This window comes from Cervus elaphus, chromosome 5, assembly GCF_910594005.1.
Source record: "Cervus elaphus chromosome 5, mCerEla1.1, whole genome shotgun sequence".
In the NCBI taxonomy this organism is placed as follows: domain Eukaryota; kingdom Metazoa; phylum Chordata; class Mammalia; order Artiodactyla; family Cervidae; genus Cervus; species Cervus elaphus.
The window spans coordinates 10,820,834-10,844,499 of NC_057819.1; the positions used below are offsets into that span (position 1 = coordinate 10,820,834).

At 54.0% G+C, this 23,666-nt stretch overlaps 1 protein-coding gene across 5 annotated transcripts in view; it reads right to left on the reverse strand.

Annotated features, from left to right (window-relative positions):
* The window catches only part of HECTD4 (HECT domain E3 ubiquitin protein ligase 4), a 166,681-nt gene that overhangs the window by 2,355 nt on the left and 140,660 nt on the right, over positions 1-23,666 (reverse strand). For 4 of the 5 annotated variants that reach the window (XM_043901667.1, XM_043901668.1, XM_043901666.1 and 1 more), the window contains exons 56-75: positions 22,202-22,383; positions 20,885-21,090; positions 20,121-20,251; positions 19,625-19,830; positions 17,711-17,890; positions 15,350-16,656; positions 14,128-14,335; positions 11,444-11,667; positions 11,205-11,356; positions 9,746-9,852; positions 8,965-9,088; positions 7,284-7,474; positions 6,058-6,204; positions 5,786-5,905; positions 4,951-5,106; positions 3,231-3,334; positions 2,899-3,120; positions 1,678-1,844; positions 1,272-1,467; positions 512-734 (exon numbers count right to left, since the gene is read on the reverse strand). In XM_043901667.1, the coding sequence (XP_043757602.1) occupies positions 512-734; positions 1,272-1,467; positions 1,678-1,844; positions 2,899-3,120; positions 3,231-3,334; positions 4,951-5,106; positions 5,786-5,905; positions 6,058-6,204; positions 7,284-7,474; positions 8,965-9,088; positions 9,746-9,852; positions 11,205-11,356; positions 11,444-11,667; positions 14,128-14,335; positions 15,350-16,656; positions 17,711-17,890; positions 19,625-19,830; positions 20,121-20,251; positions 20,885-21,090; positions 22,202-22,383 (4,553 nt within the window). The remainder of the gene's footprint in view (positions 1-511; positions 735-1,271; positions 1,468-1,677; positions 1,845-2,898; positions 3,121-3,230; positions 3,335-4,950; positions 5,107-5,785; positions 5,906-6,057; positions 6,205-7,283; positions 7,475-8,964; positions 9,089-9,745; positions 9,853-11,204; positions 11,357-11,443; positions 11,668-14,127; positions 14,336-15,349; positions 16,657-17,710; positions 17,891-19,624; positions 19,831-20,120; positions 20,252-20,884; positions 21,091-22,201; positions 22,384-23,666) is intronic. The other variant, XM_043901665.1, reaches the window with a different exon arrangement.

Sequence of the window (23,666 nt, forward strand, 5' to 3'; positions counted from 1 at the left end):
AGGACCCCAGGGGGCCTGGCGGGCCCCTCCGCCTCCAGGTTTGCCTCTCTGGGCAGCTCTTAAGACAACCCCAAGGCCCAGTTATCAGGTGGAGGGGGAGGGTCTGGGAGGCTGGGGTGAGGCAGGAGGAGATTCTGGGGGAGGAAAGAGCAGCACAGGCCCCAGATGGCTGACCTGTGACAGGCAGGTCTGGCCAGCGAAGAGTTTTCTTTGGATTTTTAAAATTTAACATTTTTTGCTGCATTTAAAAGTCAAAAGATGACAACATATCTGGATTTTAAGCTTTGAAAATCTCAAAGGATATGTCAACTTTGGGCCTGTGCTGCCACTTGGCGAAAAGTCAGGTTTGGAAAGCACGTGACCCCCCCACCCCTGCACCTCTCATTTACATTTGGGGTGTGGTGTTCAGGGGTACCTGTCCATTGTCCTCCCTTCATGCAGCGCCTAGCAGCCCCAGCTCCAAACAGGGCCCGAGTGTCCCTGCTTGGAATGTGACAGGAGAGGCCAGTACCTGCTGTGCCATCCGGCGGGGCAATCTTCATGGGGTACGGGGGCACATGGGCCGTGTCAGGACCCCCGTCTTTGCAGGGGCAGGTGAATGGGATGCGCTCCTGGTTGCAGGCAAACTTGATGAACTTGCACAGCTCCTCCTGGGCAAACATCTCCAGTGCCCCCCAGAAGAACTCGATGTGCTGGTCGGTCTCCATCAGCCCCACCTGGTACATGGTGTGGGCCTGTGGAGAGAGGCCCCAGACGTGAGCAGGCCTGGGCCTCTGCTAACCCAGCCTCCCACCCAACCCCAGGGCGTGGTGATGACCGCAGGACACAAGGAGGTCACAACTACGACAAGGACTGCAAAGGCAGTGGTAACAAGAGCCTGCATGACTCTGGCCTACCCGTTAGGCTCGGCAGCAGGGGTTCTACCTACGTTACCCCACTGACCCCACTGGGTGGGTCCTGTCGCTGCTCCCGTTAGAGGTGAGGTCACTTGGGCAAGGTCTCCCAGCTGGCATGGGCGAAAGCAGGCCATGCTGAGCAGTGGAGGGGCTTCACCTCTGGTTGGTGGCTTAATTCACAGGCTCTGGAGGCAGGGGATCTGCCATTTCCTGGCTGGGTGACCCTGGGCAAGTGACCTCAGCTTCCGTTTACTCAGCAGTCAGAGAGGGATGAGCACGGCTCCTCTCTTCCATGAAGGGACAGAGCGCCAGGACACAGGAGTCCTGTACAGACGACAGGCTGCATGCGCCCGCCAGCCTGGCCTGGCCACAGACCTTCAGGAACTCGAGGTTGATGTACGGGAGGCCGCAGGTTCGCAGCTCCATCTCCAGCGGGCTGAGCGTGGTGAGCAGCTGCAGGGGGATTATGGCCCCGAGGCCTGCGCGCACGGCCGTCACACACTCCACGTTCTGCAGCTCGCGCAGCCGCAGGCTCCGGATGGCAGCCGCGTAGATGTCCTTGTTCTCCCACCTGGGGCGTGGGCGAGGGATGACCCTCAGGAGGCTGCTGGCAGCTCAGGGAATTCCTCTCCTGCTCTGGGTGTCACCCGCCCCAGAGCCGGTGTTTCTGAACACGGTCCTTCCACTGAAGATACTCCACCATCTTTCCCAGCACCCCCTGTCCTGCCTCCTGTCTCCCCCCAGGAAAGCCGCCTGTCCCCGTCCGAGGCCCTGCACTCACGCCACGGGGATGTGCCGGCCGCGGCTGCACAGCTCCACCTCCTCGCCGGTCATGGTCAGGTAGGTGAACCGGCAGCAGGGCTTGTTGGGCCCCTCGGGGCTCTCGGTGGCCAGGTGCTGGGAGGCGATCTCAGCACACAGGGCCTCCAACTCCGTCTCGTCGTTGATCTGGAGGGAGGGCATGGCAGAGCGGGGCTGACCACTGCCCTGCTGCCCAGCTCCCCAGTGATAGAACCTCATCCCCGTCTGGGGACAAACACTGGGTATTGTGGGGCGGGGCGACCCTGGCCACCATGAACAGGTAGGTGGCACTGGCCTGGGCCGTCAGCCATGCCCTCGGTTCAGGGTTGGGCACTGACCACGGCCTGGCTAACAAGACCAAATCACAGCCTCCCTCTTTCACTGGTGCGGGCACGGCGTAAGGAGGGTGAGCCTTGTACTGCTGGGGCGTCCTGAGACAAGTCATTGATGATGTTATTGGAGCACCTGGATTCAGCTCTGTCTGAATCTATATGTATACTTTCAGTTTTAAGGTCAAATCATTTTTTTAAAAAGTTGGGGTTTCCTGTCACTTGTCACCAGAGAACCCTGACTTAATCCCACCTGTGGAAGGTACATGGGCCACCCTCTCCCGTGCGGCACAGTGAAGTGCATGCAGGACCACCCGGAGGAGAACAGCCTGTGGCTCTGGGGCGGTGAAGGCTGCGGGCACCCCAAAGGAGGTTCGTTTGCCTCCCCCGCCAACCCTGGGGTGGTTCTGTCTCCCGGCACCCTCTGGGGCCTTGCCCATACCGTCTAGACGGAGGCCTTGGCTGGACTGTCTGCCTGGACACTGTCTTTTTTTTTTTTTTTTTTTTGGACACCGTCTTATATCCCTTGCCTGCCTCAGGCCCTTGGCGCCATCCACGGCCCTGGGAGGGCCTCTCAGAGCAGCGCCTGGGAGGTGTCCTGCTTTGACCCTTAAAGCAATTCATTGTGGGCCACTTTCTGCTGAGAAGTCAGATGCCATCCCAGCCCCTGGCTTTGCGGCTCCCATGTACCAGCTGCCCTCAAGTGGCAGCTAAGGGGACTACAGACAGCCTGGCAGCGAGGACCTGCCCCGCGGAGCCTCAATCTGTGTGGGGGGTGGGGGGGTCAGCTGACACCTCCTCCAGCAGACACAGGGCAGGGGCACTGCTCCAGAGCCCACGGCCCCCCAGAAAAAAAAGCGCTTTTCACTTACACTCTCAAATTTCTTGACGTAATTGTAGGTGAGTACGTCTGCTTCCTGCAGGTCTTGGTCAGGGTCCAGGGGCTCGCCCACCAGCGTCTTCCAGAAGGAGGGCAGGAGGTCCAGGGGGAGGGGGACATCTGCTCGGATGGCGATCCCCAGCAACTGGCCCAGGAAGTGCAGCAGCTGCTCCTCCCCGTAGGTGATGGGGCTGGGGGTCAGGATGTACTTGCCCTAGAAGCCGAGGCAGAGGCGAGGATGGACCACAGGGGCTTGCGGAAGGCGCAGAGCTGAGCCCCCACCCCTCAGGGAGCTGCCCGTGGGGCTCAGGCCCCATGTCTCACCTTGTTCTTGTTGACGGCGGAGCTGGGGCACAGCAGGAGGAGGGAAAGCGAGGAGCTCTGCAGCTCTCTGCACACCTGCCACAGGAAGTGGCGGAAGGAGCCGCCTGCGGGCGGAAGGGAGCCTCTCAGACCCCCTGCCCACAGGCCCTGTCCCCACCGGCACCCTGACCCCACCGGGACATCAGCCACTCCGCCCCCCTGCACCGGGGCTTCAGGGAGTGGGAAGAACCCGCCCGAGGGCTGAGGGACCTGGGTTCAAACCTGAGGGGCCACTAACTGGCTGGCGGCTCCCAGGAAACTGCATCACTGCTGAGGCCAGCCTCCACCCCTCCACCTAGCGATAGGGGCCATCACTACACCCACCTCCCAGGCTAGTTCTGGGGAGTCCACGAGATCAAAGGCAGATCCTTCGTGGGTCAACTGTCATGGCTGCAAGCTGACACGTATCAGTCAGGACTTGGGGGACCTGTGTCCACCCTCTGCGCTGGGCCAAGAGCAGGGCCCCCGGCTTCCTCAGCACGGCTTCCCACCAAGCCCAGGGCTTGGCGTGTTTAGTGAGAACACAGATACATGGACGGACACACAGATACAGTGCGATGGGCAATGGGCAGTGATCAGCTCCTCTCCTGCTGCCATTTCACACGTGCCCCTGGGCGTCACAAAACTCCTGTCTGTGGCTGGTCTCCTCTACCCTCCCCTGGGCAGCCGTCAGTGCCCTCGGTCTGGACGTTCTGAGCAGAGCTGTGTGTGCGGAGGACTTGCTTGGGGACAGATGTCAAGGCCTGGCCCTCATAGCTTCCACGGAGAAGCAGGAGACTCCTGCCTGCTGAAGCCGCCAAGGGCTGGGACAGAATCGGACAGGCCTGGGTTTGAACCCCAGTGAGCCGGCTGACTTTGGGGAAGCCCCAGTTTCCCCATCTTTAAAGCAGGGCAGTGCTGGTGTCAGGAGTAGTATAAGCTGTTGAGCCTGGGCCTGGCTTGTTCTCTCAGTGAAAAGAGCTGTCCTCAGAGAGCCTCCGAGTAAGGTGTACCCAGGGGAGGCCACGGCGCTGGCCAGAGGGAAGGCTGCTGCAGGAGTGTGTGCCATGATCAGGGCGGGCATGGGAGATGGCGCCGCTGAACAGCTTTCCTGCCTAGGGTGCCCAGTGAATTAACTTTATTCTCCCACCCAGTGTGGGAGGCATTTTCGGAATGTCGAGCTTAAATGAGGACCATGAGGGAGCACTTTCTGAGTCGCTGTCCCTCATCCCTGCAGTGTGAAATGGCAGAAGGTGCCATTTTGATCAAGGGTTTCCCAGACCCATCTCTTATGGGGCACATACAAGCTTTTAGCCCGACCAACCCCTCAGCCAAGGGCTCTTCCTGGAAAATAAGTCCAATCCACACTGAGGGCGTCTCTCCTGGGTCCACTCTGCCAGAGACACACCCCTAAAACTGATCAGAAACCGGGTCCCTGAGCCTGCATGGCTCAAGGCTGAAGTCCCAGACCAGCAGGGGCACCACTCTCCAGAGGACAGGGGCAAGTCCAGGGGGGCTGGGTTTGGAGAACCTGGGACCACTGGTCACTCAGGGGCAGTCCTGGCTTCTGTGTAGAACAGGGTAATGAGTATGTGGCTTCCCTCTTGCTAGTGGGGAAGATATTGGCTGTTTAACAGTAACCCCAGGAATTTCACACTCTACACATGGCCTCCAACCTGAACTGGCTCAGGACTCCACTTACTGGTGCCATGGACCTCCTCCCCCGTGAAGCGGATGTTGAAGGCATAGGTAGGGTCACCGCCACTCGCCAGTTTGACGCAGAGCTGGGAGGAGGGCACTGAAGCCAGCTGCCTGGCTGCCTGGCAGAAGTAGGAGTTCTCAGAGGCTCTGATCTCCCCTGGAACGAGAAAGAGGAGGTGCTGAAACCTCCCAGCGGCCACCTCCCGCCTCCTGCCTCCCAGGACAGGAAAGCCTCCTGGCCAGGCCCTGCCTACTGCTCCCATGTCCCCCACCCCCTGGAGCAGCCCCTGCCTCCCCTCGACTCCTGGAACATCTTCAGTCGTCACGTCTCCGTCATGGGGGGGTTCCTCTCAAGGAGCCCATGGCCCTGTTCTCCACGTGGTCAGCCCCTCCCATCCTGTCACGTGTCTCGGGGATACACCCAGGCTCCTCTCACTCCCCGCCTCATGCCCCTCCTGACATCTCTCTGGTCATGTGCTGTAAGGGAGACTCCTGGCTACCTCCCCAACATCCAGCCTCCCCTCTGCTTTGGTGCCTGAGCCCGGAATTTGGCAGGTCCATGGCCAAAGCAAAGCCCACCTCTCCCACCACCCCTGCACTGAGGCGCGGCCTGTGCTGCTGACACCCCTCCTCCTACCCCGAGAACAGTGAGCTCTGGACAGACTAGACAGGGAGCCACGGGCTGGGATTCAGAGCAGGGCGGCAGGAGCACCCCCACCCACGAGGGACTGTCAAAGCAGCTCCCACATCCTCTTCTAGAGGCTTCTTTCACGTGTAAGAAATCAACTAGCCAGGTGCCACTGCCCGCATCTTCTGGTCTGCGTGGTTCATCTCACCTCCCACGATCTCCAGCGGGTCCAGAGTGATCTCTGGGGCCGCGTGGTCGGCCGTCCTCTGCACCGTGGCGTTCAGCACCCGATTCATGACGGTCACCTTCGTGTCATAAAAGATCAGCCCTGGAGGGAGGAAGGTGGGAGAGGCTGGGACGGGGTGGGTGGCTTCCCCCACCCCAGTCACCCCGAGGCTGTCCCCTGTGCATCGTGCAGTCTCTTCCTGGGGGGTGAGGCGGGGGGACAATCTGTTGGACAATCAAAGGCCGGGCACTGACCTTTGGCCTCCTTGAGCAGGGCGGCGATGCTGTGACTGTACATGGGTGTCTGGCGCAGCTCCACCAGCGGCAGGAAGAAGGTCTCGAGCGTGGTGTTGAGGGACTGCAGCAGGGCGAAGCGCAGGCGCAGGCTCTCGATGGGCACGTCTGCGGGGCATAGTGGGCAGGGGCGGTCAGGCGGGGGCTCGGTCTGGTGAGCCTCGACTCTCCGTCTGTCTGTGAATCCCTTGGGGGGGCCTGGTCACCAGGAGGGGCCAGAGGCTGCTGGTGAGGGAGTGAGGGCCAGGCGGAAGCAAAGGGTGAGGCCTGGGTTCTCAAGGAACCCATGGGTCCCCTCGGCCAACTCTGGGGCTGTGCCAGGGCTGCATGCTATACTGTTTTTAACTTTTAATTTTCAAATAATTATAGGCTTAAAGGAAGTGGCAAAAAAAAAAATGTGGAGTCCTATGTACCTTTCACCTAGCTCCCCTCAGTGTGACATCACACATCAAAACCGGAAACTGATGCGGGCACACTGACTTGTCCTTGTCCGCCCTCCCATGCGTCCCCTCCCTGACAGTGAGACTGACGTTGGGACAGCTTCTTGCTCGTGTTCACTGTCGCAGCACCCGCAAGAGAGCGAGGGCTCGGACGTGTGGCTGATGCGAGTGAGCAGGCTGAGGGGCCTGAGGAGCACATGGGCACCAAAAGCCCCAAAGCCAGGCCGGGGCCTGCTGTGTTGTGACAGGGCGCCCTCTCCAGGGGTGGATTTCTGGAGAGTGTCCGTTTTTGTGTGTGTATTATTTTTCTGTGCATTCCTGGTTTTGATAAAAAATGCCATTGTCCTGTCATTAAGGATCGTGCCTCCAACACAGGCTACCAGATGGCCTCTTACCCCCAACACCAGGCTGGCATCCAAGGTGGCCTCTAGGCAGCGGGGGCCTGGGTGTGATGGCGGGGGTCTTGTCTCCCAGCCACCACACTCCTGGGTCTGCTGCTTGGTGTGGTTGCGAGGAGCACATAATAAGTCCTCACAAACTTTAATTTGGCCACAATCACAGCCTCCTGTCTTTCTCTCCCTCCTTCCTTACCCACTTGGTTCACAGCAAGTGTTTCTAAGGATTTGTTTAATGGGTGTGTAAAGGGCTTTGAATCCATCTGCACACCCCCTGTGCCATCGTGGATGAGGTCCCCACAGGGCAGCCCAGGGGGTGGTCCCTGAGAGGCATCCCCCTGGGCCCACATACTCAGGAGACAGGCCACTCTGGGGTCAGCGGCGTCTGCGGGGTCCAGATACACCTCGTGGGGATGCAGACGCGCGGGCGTGATGGCCAGGTGGCGGCACAGCCGGTTGATGTACTGCACGAGTGCCACGTCCATCTCCAGGGTCCACTTCCTGGAGGCCTTGTGCGCGTGCCGGACGTCGATGCAGGCACACCTGGGGGCAGGGAGAGGCAAGGTGGGGCGGCGGCCCCTGGGGGACGCTGGGTTCCTGCGCTCCTGTTTATGACAGCCTTGCCTTCCAGGTGTTTTTGGTGCTCAGCCAAGTGCTGACGGTAGACGGAGGGACTGCTCCTCCTGAGCAGAAAGCGCTCTTCAGAAGAAGCAGGCAGGGGGCGGGGTGGGGGGAGGGCAATATGCACCCCCATGTGCCTCCCTCATGTCCATGGACTACACGGTCTGAGGGTTAAAGACATAAGTGAAGTCCTTGGGTGGAATCTCGGCTACAAAGCACACCTACTTCCTGGGCCTCAGCTTCTACATCTGTAAAATGGAGCTGGTGATGGCGTGACCTCGTGCCCTCAGGGGGGCTGAGTGAGAGGACGCCCACAATGCACACGGCACGGTGCCCGGCACCTCCCGAGGGCAGTGCCAGTCACAGGTGTCCTTTTCCCTGTGACCCCACCCCAGGTCCACTTACACAGCTCCTCGAACAGGCAGGCAAAGGTGTGTGTGAGGGCTGCCTCGCTACAGCCACATCAGTTGTAAATTACCGTTTCTAAAACCAACCAGAGAACTTGGCCCTGCCACCATGAGCCAAGGCGCATCTGGGCATCGACTCTGAGCCTTCAATGAAGGTACAAAGTGCTGGTGCTATGCAGTAAAGAATTTCTCAACTGTTTGGAAAACAGGGCTTTAGAAAAGCATGCTTCTGGCAGCCATTCCTTCTCTGAGGTCCAGCGCCTCTTTCTGTGGGTCAGGGTGTGTAGGCCTGTGTGGCGGAGCCAGAGGCAGAGGAAGGGGAGATTTCTTCCGGTTTGCATACATCTTGCCTGTTTGAGGTTCTCTTACAGAAAGGGGAAACCATATTTAGTTTGACCCTGGAGCCTTGGCGACTAGTGACCCTGCTGTGTTCCCACCTGGGAGGGAGAGAGAGACAAGAGAGGAAGTGTGACGCCAGACAAAAAAAGACTCTTTGGAATAAGTCATCCCTGTAAGGGACTGACCTGTCCCCTCCCACCAGTTCATATGTTGGAGCCCTAACCCCTGCAGTGTGACTGTACTGAGACAGAGCCATTAACGAGGAGATGAAGTTAAACGAGGCCACAGGGTGGCCCTAATCTGACAGGACTGTGATCCTCACGAGAGGGACAGACCCCAGGGGTGCAGGCGCAGAGGCAAGGCCACGTGAGCACACAGAGTGCGGTGGCCGTCCACAAGCCAAGGAGAGCCCTCCGGAGAAACTAACCCTGCAGACACCTTGATCTTGGACTTCCGGCCTCCAGACTGCGAGATACTGGGTTTCTGTTGTTTAGAGCACTGTTTCAAATGGGTGAGAAAACCCACTTTAGCAAAATTAGAAAATAACTCAATAAGCATTAAAAACAGGCCAGACGGAATGGCTTCCCAGGATGTCGACTCTTGGGAAGTGTCTAGTGGCTGAGGACAAGTTTTCACAAGGAACTGACCGGGCTGACAGCCTCTTACCTCTCAAAGTGAAGATCGTAGCCGCAGGATAAAATCGCTCTCCAGACGCTGCGGATGTCTTGCTTGGCTCGGTCGATCACAAACTTGTGAAATCCTTCTAAGGTCAGGTACTTCTCCTCTGGGACTGACAAAAGAGTGTTCACAGAGTTAGGAATATGGTGAGAAGCGGGGGCCCCACAAGATGCTCTCATTGCACCCTCTATTTCAGGACCCCAGTCATCTAACTCCTCTGTCTCCTGCTGTCACTCCAGGGTCTATTAGCAGACTGTCCCCACCCGCTGCTCAAGGACATGCATAACCCCTCAACCTGACAGGTGGTCACCAAGGGGTGGGGCGCTTCCTCTCCAGTCCCATCTTCCTGTATCTCAAACATTCCTGGCTAAGCAATTTTTGTGACAATAACAGCTTTCTCCAATTCTGCTTGGACCTTTAGGAAGATGAGGCTCTAATGCCCAGTTAAGTACCCTCTGGGAAAAAATTTCTGAGCAGATTGCCAATCTTTACTTTCGGTCATGATCATTGGTTCTCTTGGGGATATGGTGTTTCTGGAGCTAATAATCTGACCTCCACAAGTTTAGGTCAGCAGAGATGGAGGCCTGGGCGTAGTAACTGGAGTCGGCCAAGGATGTGGTCTGTGTCGTGAGCAGGGCTGCCCTGCCTAAGCTAAAACGCGAGGGAGCCAGGCAGGAAGGGAACGGTATGGAGACTGGTTCCCAGGCTGGGCCGCCCCTGTCCAGGGTGGCAGCAGCCCCAAGCCTGTATCAGGCCCCAAGTGCTTTACCTTCTTGTTTCTTGGTGGGTGACTTTTCGGGGTCCTTTTCATCTGGCTTGCTCTTTTCAGGTGACTTGGGCTTCACGGTGGGCTTCTTCTCACTCAAGGCAGTCCTGCTGTAGACCAAAGCACTGGAGTCGGGATTCCTCATGCCCACACCCTCTCCTGGCGAGGGGGAATGCAGAGCCTCACCAGGCAATGGCTCCTCCTCCCCCAGCTACGGCTGATGGTTCAGGGGAGGCTGGGGTCAAGACCAGCTCTGTTCTGATCAAGACAAGCTTCTTGAGCAAATTATGGGGACAAACGGACACTTTAAAATGCGGACAATCTTGAGGTGACGCTTTCCAAATGTTCCTTCTGCATACTTCAGAGCTGCACTGTCCAAGATGGAGTCACTAGCCACATGCAACTACTGAAGTTTAAATTGATTACAATGACAAGTCCAGTTCCTTGGTGGCGCCTGCACAAGTGAAGTGCTCAGAAGCCATACGTGGCTAGGGGCTACTGTGCTGAATTGAATAGCACAGACAAACCACGTTTCCATAGTCACAGAAAGCTCCATGGGACAGTACTGATTCAAAAGCACCATTTGTGTATAAGTAATTAAGGGACACTCTTTTCTCTTGATGATTTAAAGGATTCCTCTAGAGACTCCTGCTTGGTAAAACTTTACTATCTGAATTTTAACTTGGGAGCCATAAACTTGTATCTAAAGAAGATTCTATCAGGTAAGTGTACAGACCCACACATGGAATGTTATGCAGCGACCTTAAGAAGAAACGGGGTGGGGTTCTTTCTGTGTTGATATGGAATCATCTCCAAGATCAGGAATGAACAGCAAGAACAAGGTACAGGCTTTCCGTACAGTTGCTGACATCGGGGTATGCTTACACTTGCTTGCGTATGCCTATACTCACTTGTGTATACCCAGGAGGGTTTTGGGAGGCTAAGTATGGGGCACTGCAGCCTTAATGAGGGGACCGAGGATGGAGAGGAAGAGGAGTGGCTTTGATACTTTGGAATATTGCACTATTTAAAGTGTAACAAAAAAATACACATGCACAAATAAAACCTTTTGCATTTGAATGTTACAAGCAGTGGCTATCTGGGGGTACATCAGTATTTTCCAGTATGCACAGGAGCACTTTTCAGTCTTTCTACAATAACCATGCGCTATATGTGTCGGTAAAAGAATTCAGGCTTTTTAAAGAATTCTGTACATTTTAGACATTTAATTAATTCAGACTGGTCTGCTTTCCAGCCCGCATGGTTCAGATTTTACTATCCTTGTGCATCAAAAGAAACGTTCTCTTCTAATTGACGAGGCTGAGGGCAGAAAGGCCCCCGGCAGTAGAGCAGAGTCGGAACGTCTGGCCTCCCTGAGGCGCCCACAGCCTCCCAGGAAGCCTGCTGGCAGGCGGCCCGCACCCTCCCACCGGCCTGTCTCCTGTGCTCCTCGGCCGCCCACCTGACACTGTTGAGCACGGCCTTGTCCTTGGTGGGCGGCTTGCTGATGGGCCGCTTGGTGCTCACCACCTTCCCAGGGTGCTGCTCCTTCCCCGCCTTGCTGTACTTGCTCTTGTCGAACTTGGGCTTCGGCACACCGTACTTCCTCAGGATCTGCGGCGACCCAAGAGGGAGGGCCTCAGGCTGAGCCCAGGGCACGCCTGAGGCCCAGCACAGGAGTGGAGGGGACGGGGTGGCTACCTGGGTGAGCTGGTCCTCCAGCACCTTTTTGGGGGGCCGGACATTGGTGAAGAAGAGGTGGAGGAGGTTGCCCGGCGTCTGGGAGTTGATCTGCTCTTTGCTAAGATAAATGTCCGACACTTTGATGGGCTTTGCTGGCGTCAGGCTCAGCATCTGCTCCGAGTGGGCACAGCTCTTAAATATCTCCGTCAGCACCTCTCTGGCCCCGGGCACCAGCTTTTCACCTGTCACAGGGAGAGAGGGCAAACGATTCTGCTGTGAACACGCTACGTCAGGACAAGCCCTGCAGCATCTGATTTATTTTTCACCAACAATTTATTTGGGAAGTGGGTACTGGGAGGTTAGTGGTGATGAGGAGCTGTCCACCAAGACCTGCTGTCCCCTTTCTGTGAGCACACCTCAGTGACACATCCAGCCTTCTCTGCCATGAGGCGTGGCCCTGGGACATGGGCCCCTCCTGGACCAACCTGCTCTCCTCGGTGCCTGTGCCCGCTGCTGGCTGTGTGTGTGTCCGCCCCCCGGATGGCGGACCTCAGGGCTTACGCTGGACTCTTACATGTGTTAAGAAGTAAAACTTCCACTGGGTCTGAGTCACTGTACTCTGGGGTCTCTTCATTATGGAGGTTGAACCTCCCTTAACTTCAAGAATGTGTCTATAACAGACAGACCCCAGGGAGCGAGAGGATGTAGAGGCTGCAGGAATTTTCAGTGTAAACTAGTCAATACAGTTGTTCAACAGTTACTGTTACAGGACACATTTCAAACCTGGCACAACCAGCAGGTGGGAAAGAAAGTTCTCTCAGATACAGGAGGGACTTCCCTGGTAGTCCAGTGGTTCGGACTCTGAGCTTCCAATGCAGGGGGCCTGGGTTCGATCCCCGGTCAGCAAACTAGATCCCACATGCTCCAAGAGTTTGCATATCAAAACTACAGATCTTGCCTGCTGAAACTAAGACCTGGTGCAGCCAAATAAATAACTTAAAAAAAAAAGAGAAAATTCTCTCAGAAACAAGAAAGCTGTCCAGGAGTATGAGAAAAAAAGACTGAGGTTTTTAATCCCCAAACTTATTTTTTTGGTCCTCCTGAAGATGCTCTTACCTTTCCTAAGGGGCTAGTCAGGATCCACCCACACATTCGTCATGGCCAAGGGCCTCCCCCCCATCTGGGGGCGGGACTGACCGTTCTCCTCATCCCCTCTCTTTGGGGTGTGGTCTGAGCCACACCCAGTTCAGGGGGACGGGGCTTCGAGAACCAGAGCACAGAGGCTCCCTGGGCATCTGGGCTGCGGGTGAGGAGATGGGTGTATGGGAGGCACGACCGAGACCTAAGAGGCGACCCAGTACAACTACAACTCAAAGAAACGCAAGCGAAACGGGTGTGGCTGTGATGCGGCAAGTTTGTTTTCAAAAGACTGAGTACCTTATGTGGAAGGCTTGACTATCATGCAATCGGGAGCTAAAAGTAAATTTAGATTAAAGCATGAAAAGACTGGTATAGCATTAATTGTGGCAGAAAAAGACCCAGGGTTCCCACAGATCTTACACTAGCCAAGCCAATGTGACAGATGAGAGCTGAGGGGGCAAAGTACCACCAATAAGGGCACAGGGCCGAAGCCAGGGCCAGGAGAGAGAAGCAGACCCTTGGGAGCAAGATTCAGACAAACTCAGAGACCAAGATACATATTTTAATGCAATATTTAAAAAAAATAAAAATTAATATAAAAAACCCATGATGAGCAAAATATTTAAAGTTCTGTGCTGAGCCATATTAAAGCCTGATGCAAAAGGAAAATTCTTTAATACTGATCCTGTTTGTATTTAAAATTTTAATGGTTTACTCACCATGGGTATTTTACATTAATTTTGACTTCCGTAAGTACTGTATTAAAATACTACTTCTGAGTTTTTTCACAGCCCCATTGAATTCTGTGGCCTCACTTACCTCATTCTGGTCCCAGCCTTGGAGCAGTATTTCAAAATTTCATGACTAGAGGATAATAATTTGGAACAGCAACAAAAACCCATACCCAATATTACATTTCTGTCCTCAGCAAACATAAAACAAATTCAACCACTCTATTGTGAAATTTCAATAATGTTAAAACAGTTGGAAAAAAGAACATAAATTTAAAAATTTGAGAGAGCCTGATACAAAATAAAGACAACCACACAATGAACTACAGTTACAAAAAGAAAGGGGAAAAACTGCTGTTGCTTCTGATGCAAAGCTGGCGGGGTGGGGGTGAGTTCTCAGCCTCAGGACCTGCTAGACCCAGCTCTGTGGGTCCTGGGTAAACAACAGAAATGGGGAAGCCAGACAGAGACCCCCCCCACCCCCCGCCAACATACGAGCCAACAAATGACAAAGTGGGACTCTGTAGAAAAGAAACTGGGACAGTTTCTTTCTCAATAATTCATTTTAAAGGATGAGACGTCAGCTGTCCTCAAGCATACAACTAAATGATTACCAGCACATTCTAGCTCCATAGGACAGAACACAAGAAATACACCTGAACTCAAACAAGGGGAAGCCCGACTAGACAAAAAGGAAAAAACAAGTTGAATGCAAGCCCACATTCGAAGCTGATGCAGGCTGTGGCACAGTCGTTCCTGGTGGTCTCTTGGCTGGCTGAACCCTGAGGGAAAAAAGTCTATTCGTTTAAAAAAACAAAATCTGTAACCCACCTTTAATCGACTTATCATTGAAATAATCTTCTAACCCTGGGCTCCCCTGCGTATCGAATAGACTCTGATTCACTACAGACACCGTGAGGATCTCTTCCGTTGACATTTCCATCAACTCGTCCTCACCATCCAAGCTTGACAAACCTATCAAGTCATTGTTGTTAAATAAACTTGCTCGAATTTTCTCAATTTTGGCTCGGGACCTTATCTGTGTGAACAAGAGAAAGAGTCAGGATTTAAGTGGAGAAACCAGTCATTCAGCTGTATGACCTCTCTTTCCCTCCTGTCTGTCCCGAAGCCCTCTGCTTGTCTTCAGCGTTCTGAGCGCCACCTGACCAGGGCGAGCTGGCCTTCCTGATGGAGTCTCTCTCAGGTGCCAACAGCGCTTACTTGCGGAAGAATAACACAACTAGACACTCCTGCTGCTAAACCCTGGCCAGGTCTGTGGCTTTACCTGAATGCCCAGGTGGTTAAAGGCCATGCTTGGTCCAGGCTCTGAGAAAATCCCCAGGGAGAAGATGGACTGATGAGAGGTGACTCTGGGAGAAAGCCAACCCCTGAATCCTTGAGCTTTCCTGTCAGAGCCAATGGGGTGGGGAGCGAGGGGGTACAGGTTCTCTTCCCAGGGTCTTCCTCACCATATCCAGTAAGGGGGAGGACGGTTTTCACTTTGCACCCGACTCCTGTTACAGAGGGTGCAAGATTTCTACACAAGAAGGCCCACAAGACAGATGGCACCATGAAGTGGAAAAGGAACCTGGCAGCACGCGCAGCACCTGAAACTTGGAGTCACCTGGAACAGAACAGCAAGTCTGTTCTCACATGCTTGGTGGGGCTCCCTGCTCCTGATGGCAATGATTAAAACAACCAAAGGCCACTCAAAAAGATGCTACTGGGGCCTGAAAGGGAAAGCACTCGATAAAGCCCACCCCTCAGGAAAGCTGAGCCCCTGGAGCCCCTCGGCCTCCCTCCCTCCCACACCCAGCAATGAACTGTGCTTCCTTCCTGACATCAGACTTGCATCACACTCAGAGATGTGACTTCAGACACAGATAACCAACGTGATAAATCATTGCTGTTGCTAACAGCTGCCTCAGGCAGCCCCATAAGTGCTCCAACTTCACCGATTAGTCCCTAGGAAACAATAATGGAAGGCGTAAAGAGGCTGGGGGCGTTCTAACTGCTCGTGATTTAAGTGGTGGCCAAGGCATGAAGTGCTGACCTCCACGACCGCGAAGCCTTTGATGGGGCGCGCTGCGAGGGGCTGGTTGTCCAGGGACGTGACTGTGTACATGGAGCCCATGTCTGACACTGAGGCTGTTTCTGCGTTGTCCAATGGCTCGCCCAGGCTCCCGAGGCTGCCCAGGCTGCCGGTGCTACACAGGGAAATGTCCAGGCTCTCCTGGCTGGACACCACATGGGGCTCCAACAAGCCTGCAGGGATGGGCAGCTCCAGGCCTGCAGGCAACGGATCCACGGAGAGGTCACTGACTGTCTGTGAGATGCCTTGGGAGCTGCAGATGGAAGCCTGGCTGGTGGACGCGGATGCGCTGACGCTCATGGCAGGGGTCAGGCTGCTTGACGTGCTGACCTCCAAGCTGTCCGTGCTGGGGAAGCCGAGGGTCTTTTCTGGCTCAGCTTTCCCATCACCCCCCTCAGCCTTATCTTTTGGCTTCTTGGGGTCTTCGTCCTGCAGGGGGATGTAGATCTCGTCCTTGAAGACCCCGCCGTGGGCATTGCAGGCCTTGCGGATGGCACCCCTGACGATGCCCTCGTCCAGGTGGGTGGGGATCCCGGAGATCACCAGCAAGCGGCTGTGGGCGGTGGGGCCCACCAGGGCCTGGCAGGCGTCAGCGATGGCGTCGCTTGTCACGCCCAGCCCCTGCGGGTCCTTCCTGGTGAGGTGCCGGAGGATGATGAGCAAGGTCAGAGCACGATGGAACCACAGCATGTCCTCGGGCTTGCTGCCCCCGATGCTTAGCACGGTGGGGTCCGAGTCCACAGAGCGTGAGGACTGGCGCTTCCCGGAGGAGGAGGCCTTTTCCCGCTTCATCTTGACTTTCTTCCTCTTGGACAGGAGGCTGGGGCTCTGCGGCGTCTGTCCTGGGGAGGACGATGAGGAGGACGACGAGTCACTGAGGTTCGGGGCAGTCGCTGAGGTCACCCCGCTGGCAGTGACGCTCATGTTGGTGGGCAGGGTCACCTCGGCCACCGCCAGGCAGCCCTCCATGAGTGCGTGGAAGTACGTCGAGAACCGGCCCTGGTCAACAGCCGCCGCGGCCCCCGAGCCTCCGCATGCGCTGCCCGAGACCCAGCTCTGCGTCTCCTCATCATACAGCTTGTGGAGCTCCGACTGCAGGGCCATCAGCATGGCCAGGCAGGGGTTCAGCTGGAGGGCGATGGACGAGGACAGGCCGGCCGGGTGCTTCCTCTGCTCCAGGCTGTGCACCGTGCGCAGGAGCTCTGCCAGGAGGTGGAAAACCAGCTCCTTCACGCAGGCTGCCATGTCTGTGGTCCAGAGGAAGTTGCCTGAGGCAAATGAAAGCAGTCACAACTTAAAATAATCACCTATACAGAGCCTACCATGTGCCCGGCACTGCTCTGACGGAGTAGACCCTCACAGCAACCACATGAAACAAACATACGTCTCTCATCCTCATTTCACAGATGAAGAAACAGAGGCTCCAAGAGCCAAAGGACTCACACGCTGCTACACAGCCACACGATCTCACAGGGCAGACCGACACACAGGCCCTAACCCCTGCGCCACGTGACTGGCTACATGGAGTCAGTTCCTACAGCTCTGACCTTCCAAATCAGTATTTTATTTCTCATAAAGTTATTAAGTAGGTCGGTGACAAATCACTTTCCTCTCATATCATCTGTCTGAATCCCTGAGGGCATATGAGTTTGCAACATGGTTTTCCCTCTGACACTATATTATGAAAAAATACAGAAAAGTCGAACAGCTTATACAGTAAATATTTAGATGCTCACTACCTACATTCTACCATTAACCTTCTGCTGTGTTTGCTTTATTGCACATCTACCCATCCCTCTGTTCATCCATAGGCTCGTCCTAGATTTTGATTATTTCAAAATGAATTGCAGATATCAGTATGTTTTATCCCTAACCACTTAAGCAGACACATCATTAAAGTTCAATATTTAGAAAAATTTTGAGGTCAATTTATATTTTGAGGCTAATTTCACAACTCTTTTAAGTTTACCATTCCATGAGTTTTGCCTAAATGCAATCTCTCTTTAACCTTTCAGGAGCTGTTACCATGTTCGCAAGTGAAAGGTGGCATGGAAGTGAACACCGTCATAGAATCAAAGTTACAATGATGGTATATGTTTGTGTGTTAAAGCAAAGTAGGATCAAATTAATCTTGTTTTCCTAGTTGGATGCCACCTTTCAAAATAATGACAGTACCCTGCAGATCATGGATGTGGAAGTCTAACTTCCACTCAGTTCTCCGGCCCCACTTGACAGCAACTTGCAAGCGCTATCGCTCCCCCAGGCCACTGTGGCTGCCCCCAAGTAGCTGCCCCGGCCGATCCCAGGGAAGGTGGGCCTCACCAAGCAGCTCCACCACTTGTAGGAGGACGGATGTCGGGATGGTGTCAGGCTCATCTTCGGCTCTCCCTTCGCCATCCTCTGATTTCCAGGACAGCAGCTGCTCGGCGAAGGCCATCGCCAGGGGGAACTCGAGGGGCAGGGAGTGTAACACCAGCACGGCTCCGGGTGGGGGAGATACCCCTAGAAGAAGCACCCGGAAGGAAAGCTTGTGATTCGTAGCACCTGATCAAAACTAGCTTGCGAGAAAGACCTGCCAGGTGTGAACAGAGAAACAGGGCCTGTCCACTCCTGCACTGGGGGTGAGGAGAAACCTCACTCCCCACCTGCCAGACAGAGTCCGCTGCGGGCAGAGAGGCAGTGGAGGATGACTTCCACGGAGTCCACTCTCTGGGGTGAGAATGGGACAGAGCGGACAGGGAAGGATAAACATCCCCTGGTCAGTCAGGTACCACCCAGCCCGAGGTGGAGACAGGAAGTCAGGCTTTAAGAGATGCTTCGCTGGAATGGTCCTGGCTTGGTAAAGAAACAACCAGCTCCTTGATGTGGCTGCAATCCCACGGGAGCATCAGCTTATCTTAGGCTGACAGAGCAGACCAGGAAGGAGGTCCCCAGACTTCAGGCACTACCAGCACTTTGATTCTTTCTTACTGCCTTGCATCACTGCTATGATCTAAGTCTGACTGAAGTGCCTACGATGAGAGAGAAAGGCTCTGAGGCCGGAACCCCATCATACCCTGAACTGCACCCCCACCCTCTCTGCAAGCATTGGTCACACGTAAGCTGAGGGGGACTCCTCTGGCAGTCTGGTGGTTAAGACTGTGCTCCCAGTGCAGCGGGCTGGTCAGCGAACTAAGATCCTACATGCTGCACAGTGTGGCCTAAAAAACATTAAAACCAACAAACAAATAAAAACCCATAAGCTGGGCTACCGAGGGTCTCTGGCCAGATCAGGAGGAACCACACTGACGGCTCTGTACTTTGGGGTGAATGTTTATTTAGGGAGTGAGAGTAGGACAGAGATCCTCTATGTTTACACACAATTTCAAAAACAATGTGGGCAAAACACAATGAAAAAAATAGACCCTAAAAAAAAGAGATCATAAAGTTGTTTAGCATTGACTAAATCTCTTAAGAAATGTTCTTTCACTTTATTCCCTAAAGATGCAATGTCCCCAGGACTGGGGCTGTGCAGAAGCCAAGGCCCAATTTTGGCTGAAAGTTCACAGACATCTTTATGACTGTCTCCAGCAAGCACCTGTCTGTCTTTTTCTGTCCAATCTGCCAAGGACATGCAGTCGAAGTCTGAGAGTAGGTTTTCCTTCCTCTGTGTGCTGACTCAGAAACAGAGTCAGCTGGCCCTGGTATATAAAGTAGACAGCCAGCGACAGTGTCAGGATTTACAGAGGAGGAGCCCTCAGCTCAGTCCAAATCTACAAAGACTTAACAAAGGATGCCAGGGAGACGTGGGCCTCCCAGCCTGGCCACTAGCCTTTGTTTATCACTTACGTGGGGAGCGGACGATCAATGAGGCCCGTGCCCAAGGAAGCCACAGTATACCTGAGAGAACTCAGTTTTAATGAGAACTCGAGGAAGGGCAGCCAGGATGGTTATAGCTAAGTGATGGGACTGCTCTGTTCAGGTTGTTCTAAACAGCATGTACCCAGCACACACTTGTGAAAGGAGACGAAATTCCCCCTGTCATCCAGGCAGCATCTGCCAGGCCTTCCCTGGGCAGGAAAGGGACAACTGTTCATTTACTGTCTCTGAAGTACACTGCCCCAAGCAGTCCTATTCCTCACCCATGGGGAACGGGAACACAGCAAGGTAGAAAATCCTTTCGATTTTCACAAAGAAGGAAAGCAGAGCATGACTTCAAAGCTGTTCTTATTACCGTGAGCTAATTCACAGACTTACCCAGTTTGATGTGGACTTTGTCTGTGGAGAGGATCACAGAAGGGTACTGGTTGGTCGTGGGAGGTGGCGTGAGCCCTGTGTTGGCTGGAGATGCATCCCGCGGGTAACAGACGGCCTCGATGAGGTTCAGCTGACCATTTCGCTTCACTTTGTGGCCCAGCCCGTACACCAGCACCCGTGCCCATGGGGCCTTGTACAGAGAGGAACTGAAGAGGAGGTATGAAATTGAGCAGAGTTCCCCCAGATCAACAGACGCTTTGTTGGGAGAAGGGGGGTGAGAACTGGGCACACATGTCATCCCCCCCACGTTTTAGAAGGTCATTCTTCATACAGACTAATTTCTAAAACATGGAAATTAGGGAAGAACTGTAAATAATTTTCAAATACAGTATGCATTAAAGAATAAAAGCAATGTTTTCTTTTTCTGGTAAGTTTCACCAGAATCTGCCTGACTTTTTCTCTCCCTGTCACTATCTGCTGGAGTCAGGTAACTTACTCTTTGCGGAATCCAGACTGACTTTCTTTGCAAGATACGACAACGAAAGCTGCCCCGGGGAAATTGACGTCCATGTTGACTTTGGACTCGGAAATCGGAAACTCTTCGGAGGGGAACTGCTCTGGTGCTGTCTGCAGAGACATTGAACAGGGAAAACCATGGATTCAACACAAGAGGGCATTTCATCTTCCCAGCTCCCAGGCAGGGGAGAGTCAATACATGATACCCGCACTTTAACAAGATCAGGAGGACAAAAGAGTCCTCTGGGACGAAGGACACATGGATCTGACAAGGGAGGGGAGCTGCAGAGAAAAGGCGGCTAGTGAGGTGGGGCTTGGGGAAGTGAGTGTCATTTTTTAAAAATTATCTATTTTTTGCTGTGCTGGGTCTTTAGTGCCAAGGGGGCTTTTCTCTAGCTGTGGAGAGCAGGGACTACTCTCTAGCTGCGGTGTGCGGGCTTCTCCCTGTGGTGGCTCCCCTTGCTGCCGAGCACAGGCTCTAGGGCAGTCGGGCTTCAGTAGTTGTGGCTCCCAGGGTCTAAAGCACAGGCCCAGTAATTGTGGTGCACGAGCTTGGCTGCTCCATGGCACACGAAACCTTTCCGGATCAGGAATCAGACCCACGTCTCCTGCATTGGTAGGCAGATTCTTTACCAATGAGCCACCAGGGAAGCACCAAGAAAGTGTCATTTTTAGCCAGCCAGTAAGATTTCCAATTAGAACCTGTAATCCCAGTTCAGGGACGTCAGAGCTTTGGACTTTCACCTGCAGGAAAGAGCAGATCTGTTTGGTCAGCTCCAGAAGGCTCTCCTCGCCCTGGTGCAGGGTCCGCGTGATGGCCACGTTGAGCCACTCTCGCACCGTCTGGGAGCTGCCCTGGTAGAAGAGGTCTGTGGCTGAGCAGTTCTGGGAATGGACACAGTGCTGCAGGGACTGCGCCAGGAGGATGGAGCTGGAGCTGATAGTGCCGTCTGGGGACGGGAAAGGAAACACAGGTGACGAGGATCACAGCAGCCCAGGGCTGTGAGATCTTAAGTAGCATAGAGGCGTGACCCAATCTGGAAAACTGGGATGAGTTAGCTTGGCCTTAGGTCTTGGATAATAGATGTTACCAATCAGATCCTCCAGGGTGGGATTCAGGAATTCAGTGGTCTTTAAATGTTTGCTTTCTTAAGCTACAAAACTGTTTCCTAAAATAAAAATTTGAGTGGAGGCCCAGGTCTATCAAGCATGTAAAAGAGGATTCAGGGGTTCCCACAGCCTGACCTACTGGCTGCCCAGGTCCACCCTTAGGAACCACCAGAGTAGCTGAGAGTGGGTTTTATAACCCAAGTTAGTCATTGTGACAAAGCTTCTTCCACAAGCACTTGGAAGTTTTTCAGGTCTGTTTCAGAGCCTCTAAGTTCTTGGGGGTGGGCCAGTGGACCCCACATGCTAAAGCTGGCCTGTGGAGATGTCATTCACAAGGGCACTTGCTGGGACCCCAGGGCTGTGAGATGTCCTCTAGGCTTAGAATGCCATCTGCCCTCTCACTCCTGCTCCCATCGCAGTTGCTAAGAGGTCAAGGGGAACAGGCTGGAGGCCAACGTGCCAAAGGAAGACAGGAGGGGCCTTCTTGTCTTCAACCGGGCTGAGAGCAGAGTCGTCAGTGTTCACCAGAGGGCACCACACCGCAAGGGCCCTAAGTTGAGCTGATGTACACAGGCTGGCCCACCAAAACAGCTCTGCTTGAGGTCATGATGAATCAGTTAGGTCTCTTTGGTGGTATTTGATGGCCAGGGGCATTTTCTTTTCTTTACATGCCAAACAGAAATGTCTGTGACAACACTACAGTGACTAGATTTCATAAATACATCATTTTCCTTGATCCATGATTAGTTAGGGAAGCTCAATGAATGCTTAACAGGTTAGCAATTTTTTCATGCTGTTTATCTATATTAAGTCTAAAGGTACTGTGATGGGACTCTTCATATGGAGAGTGAGGACACCACGCACACCTCCCGCTCAGCGCCCAGCTCACCCTCAGGGCTATTCCGTCCTGAGTCTGGTGTCTGCAGTGACAGCGGCAAAGCCAAGGTTTACCTGGGAGGGGAGGAGCGAGGAGCTGATTGGACAGCAGCTGCAGGTGCTCCAGGGTAATGTCCCGGATGGCGGGGATGTGGAAGAGGCGGGTAAACAGGTGAGGCAGCTTGGGGGCGAAGATGTTGAGCAGGGCCATGCGGCAGTACAGTCTGGCCAGCGCGGCCTCGCAGCGCAGCAGCTCCCTGCAAGGGAAGGGCGGGGGAGGCGCTGAGCTCTGACGCTCCGGCCACCACATCGGGTGGCCCGTGGGCTCCTGAAGAGAAAGGGCCACGTCTCAGGCTTCTCTGGCCTCATGTTCTGTGCTCCAAGTTAGATACTTGTGTTTTAAACAAAACAAAAAGCCACATTTAGGTTTTTTTTTTTTTTGTCATACCTCACTGCATGAGGGAGGGTCCCTGACCAGGGACTGAACCTGGGCTCCGGCAGTGAAAGCGCTGAGTCCTAACGACTGGACTGCCAGGGAACTCCCGAGTATCAGCAGTATTACCAGGCACCCTGTTTATGGTCATGGCAACCCCCCACTGGCTAGCTGCACTGGGAAGACTGCAAGAAGAGCTTCTCGGTAGGAGGTGATGGTTTCGGGGCTTTTCAGAAAACGGTGACTCTTAGCAATGGGGTGTGCCTCTTGCTGAAATCCCTGGAAGCTATGCTTGTGGAATTGTTACAAAAGATGCTGGGTTCTATTTGGGGCGGGGGACTGTTCAGTCACCACGTGCACGTGGCCCCGTGCCGTGCATCCCTCACACCTGGTTGAGAGAAGAGCCCTTGAACTTCTGTGTGGGCGACTCTGACCCCTGCTGAACATGCATGACACTGCCCTGGGGCAGGCTGTGTGGCCCGTCCTGGACCTAGGTGAAGCTAGTGACAAGTACAGCCTATCTGGGTCTCGTAAATTTGACTGTCAAGTTGAAACTTCAGGCCACCCACATGGGGTGATGAAACATCTGAGTAGAGACGGCAAGGAGGCAGCTGAATACGCGTATCTGGTGTTCCAAGGAGAGGTCTACACTGGAGACAGACTGAAGCTGCTTCAAAACTGACAATAAAATCAGAAGTTATAATGTTAATGGATAAATGGTATGAAAACAGCTTATGGAAACTTTTATCAGAGAGCTCCATTTACTATTATATTCTCTTCTGAACTGTTGTGAGAATTTTTATAACTGAAAGAAGGAATTCACAGGTGTATGTGAGGGAATTCTGCCAGGTTTTTAGGAGTTAACCCATGGAGGGCAGACACTCTCCTCTTAGAGACCGCCACAGGGTGTTGGGCACAAAGCAGGGTTCAAGGATTTCTCTGTCAGATTAACGAAAACGAGCTGGCTGCTCACACAGTGCTTGGACTCCTCTTAGCTCTCTCTTTTTTCTTGGCCATGTACCATGCGGGATCTTAGCTCCCCTACCAGGGATCGAACCCATGCACCTTGCACTGGAAGAGTCTTAACCACTGGACCATCTAGGAAGT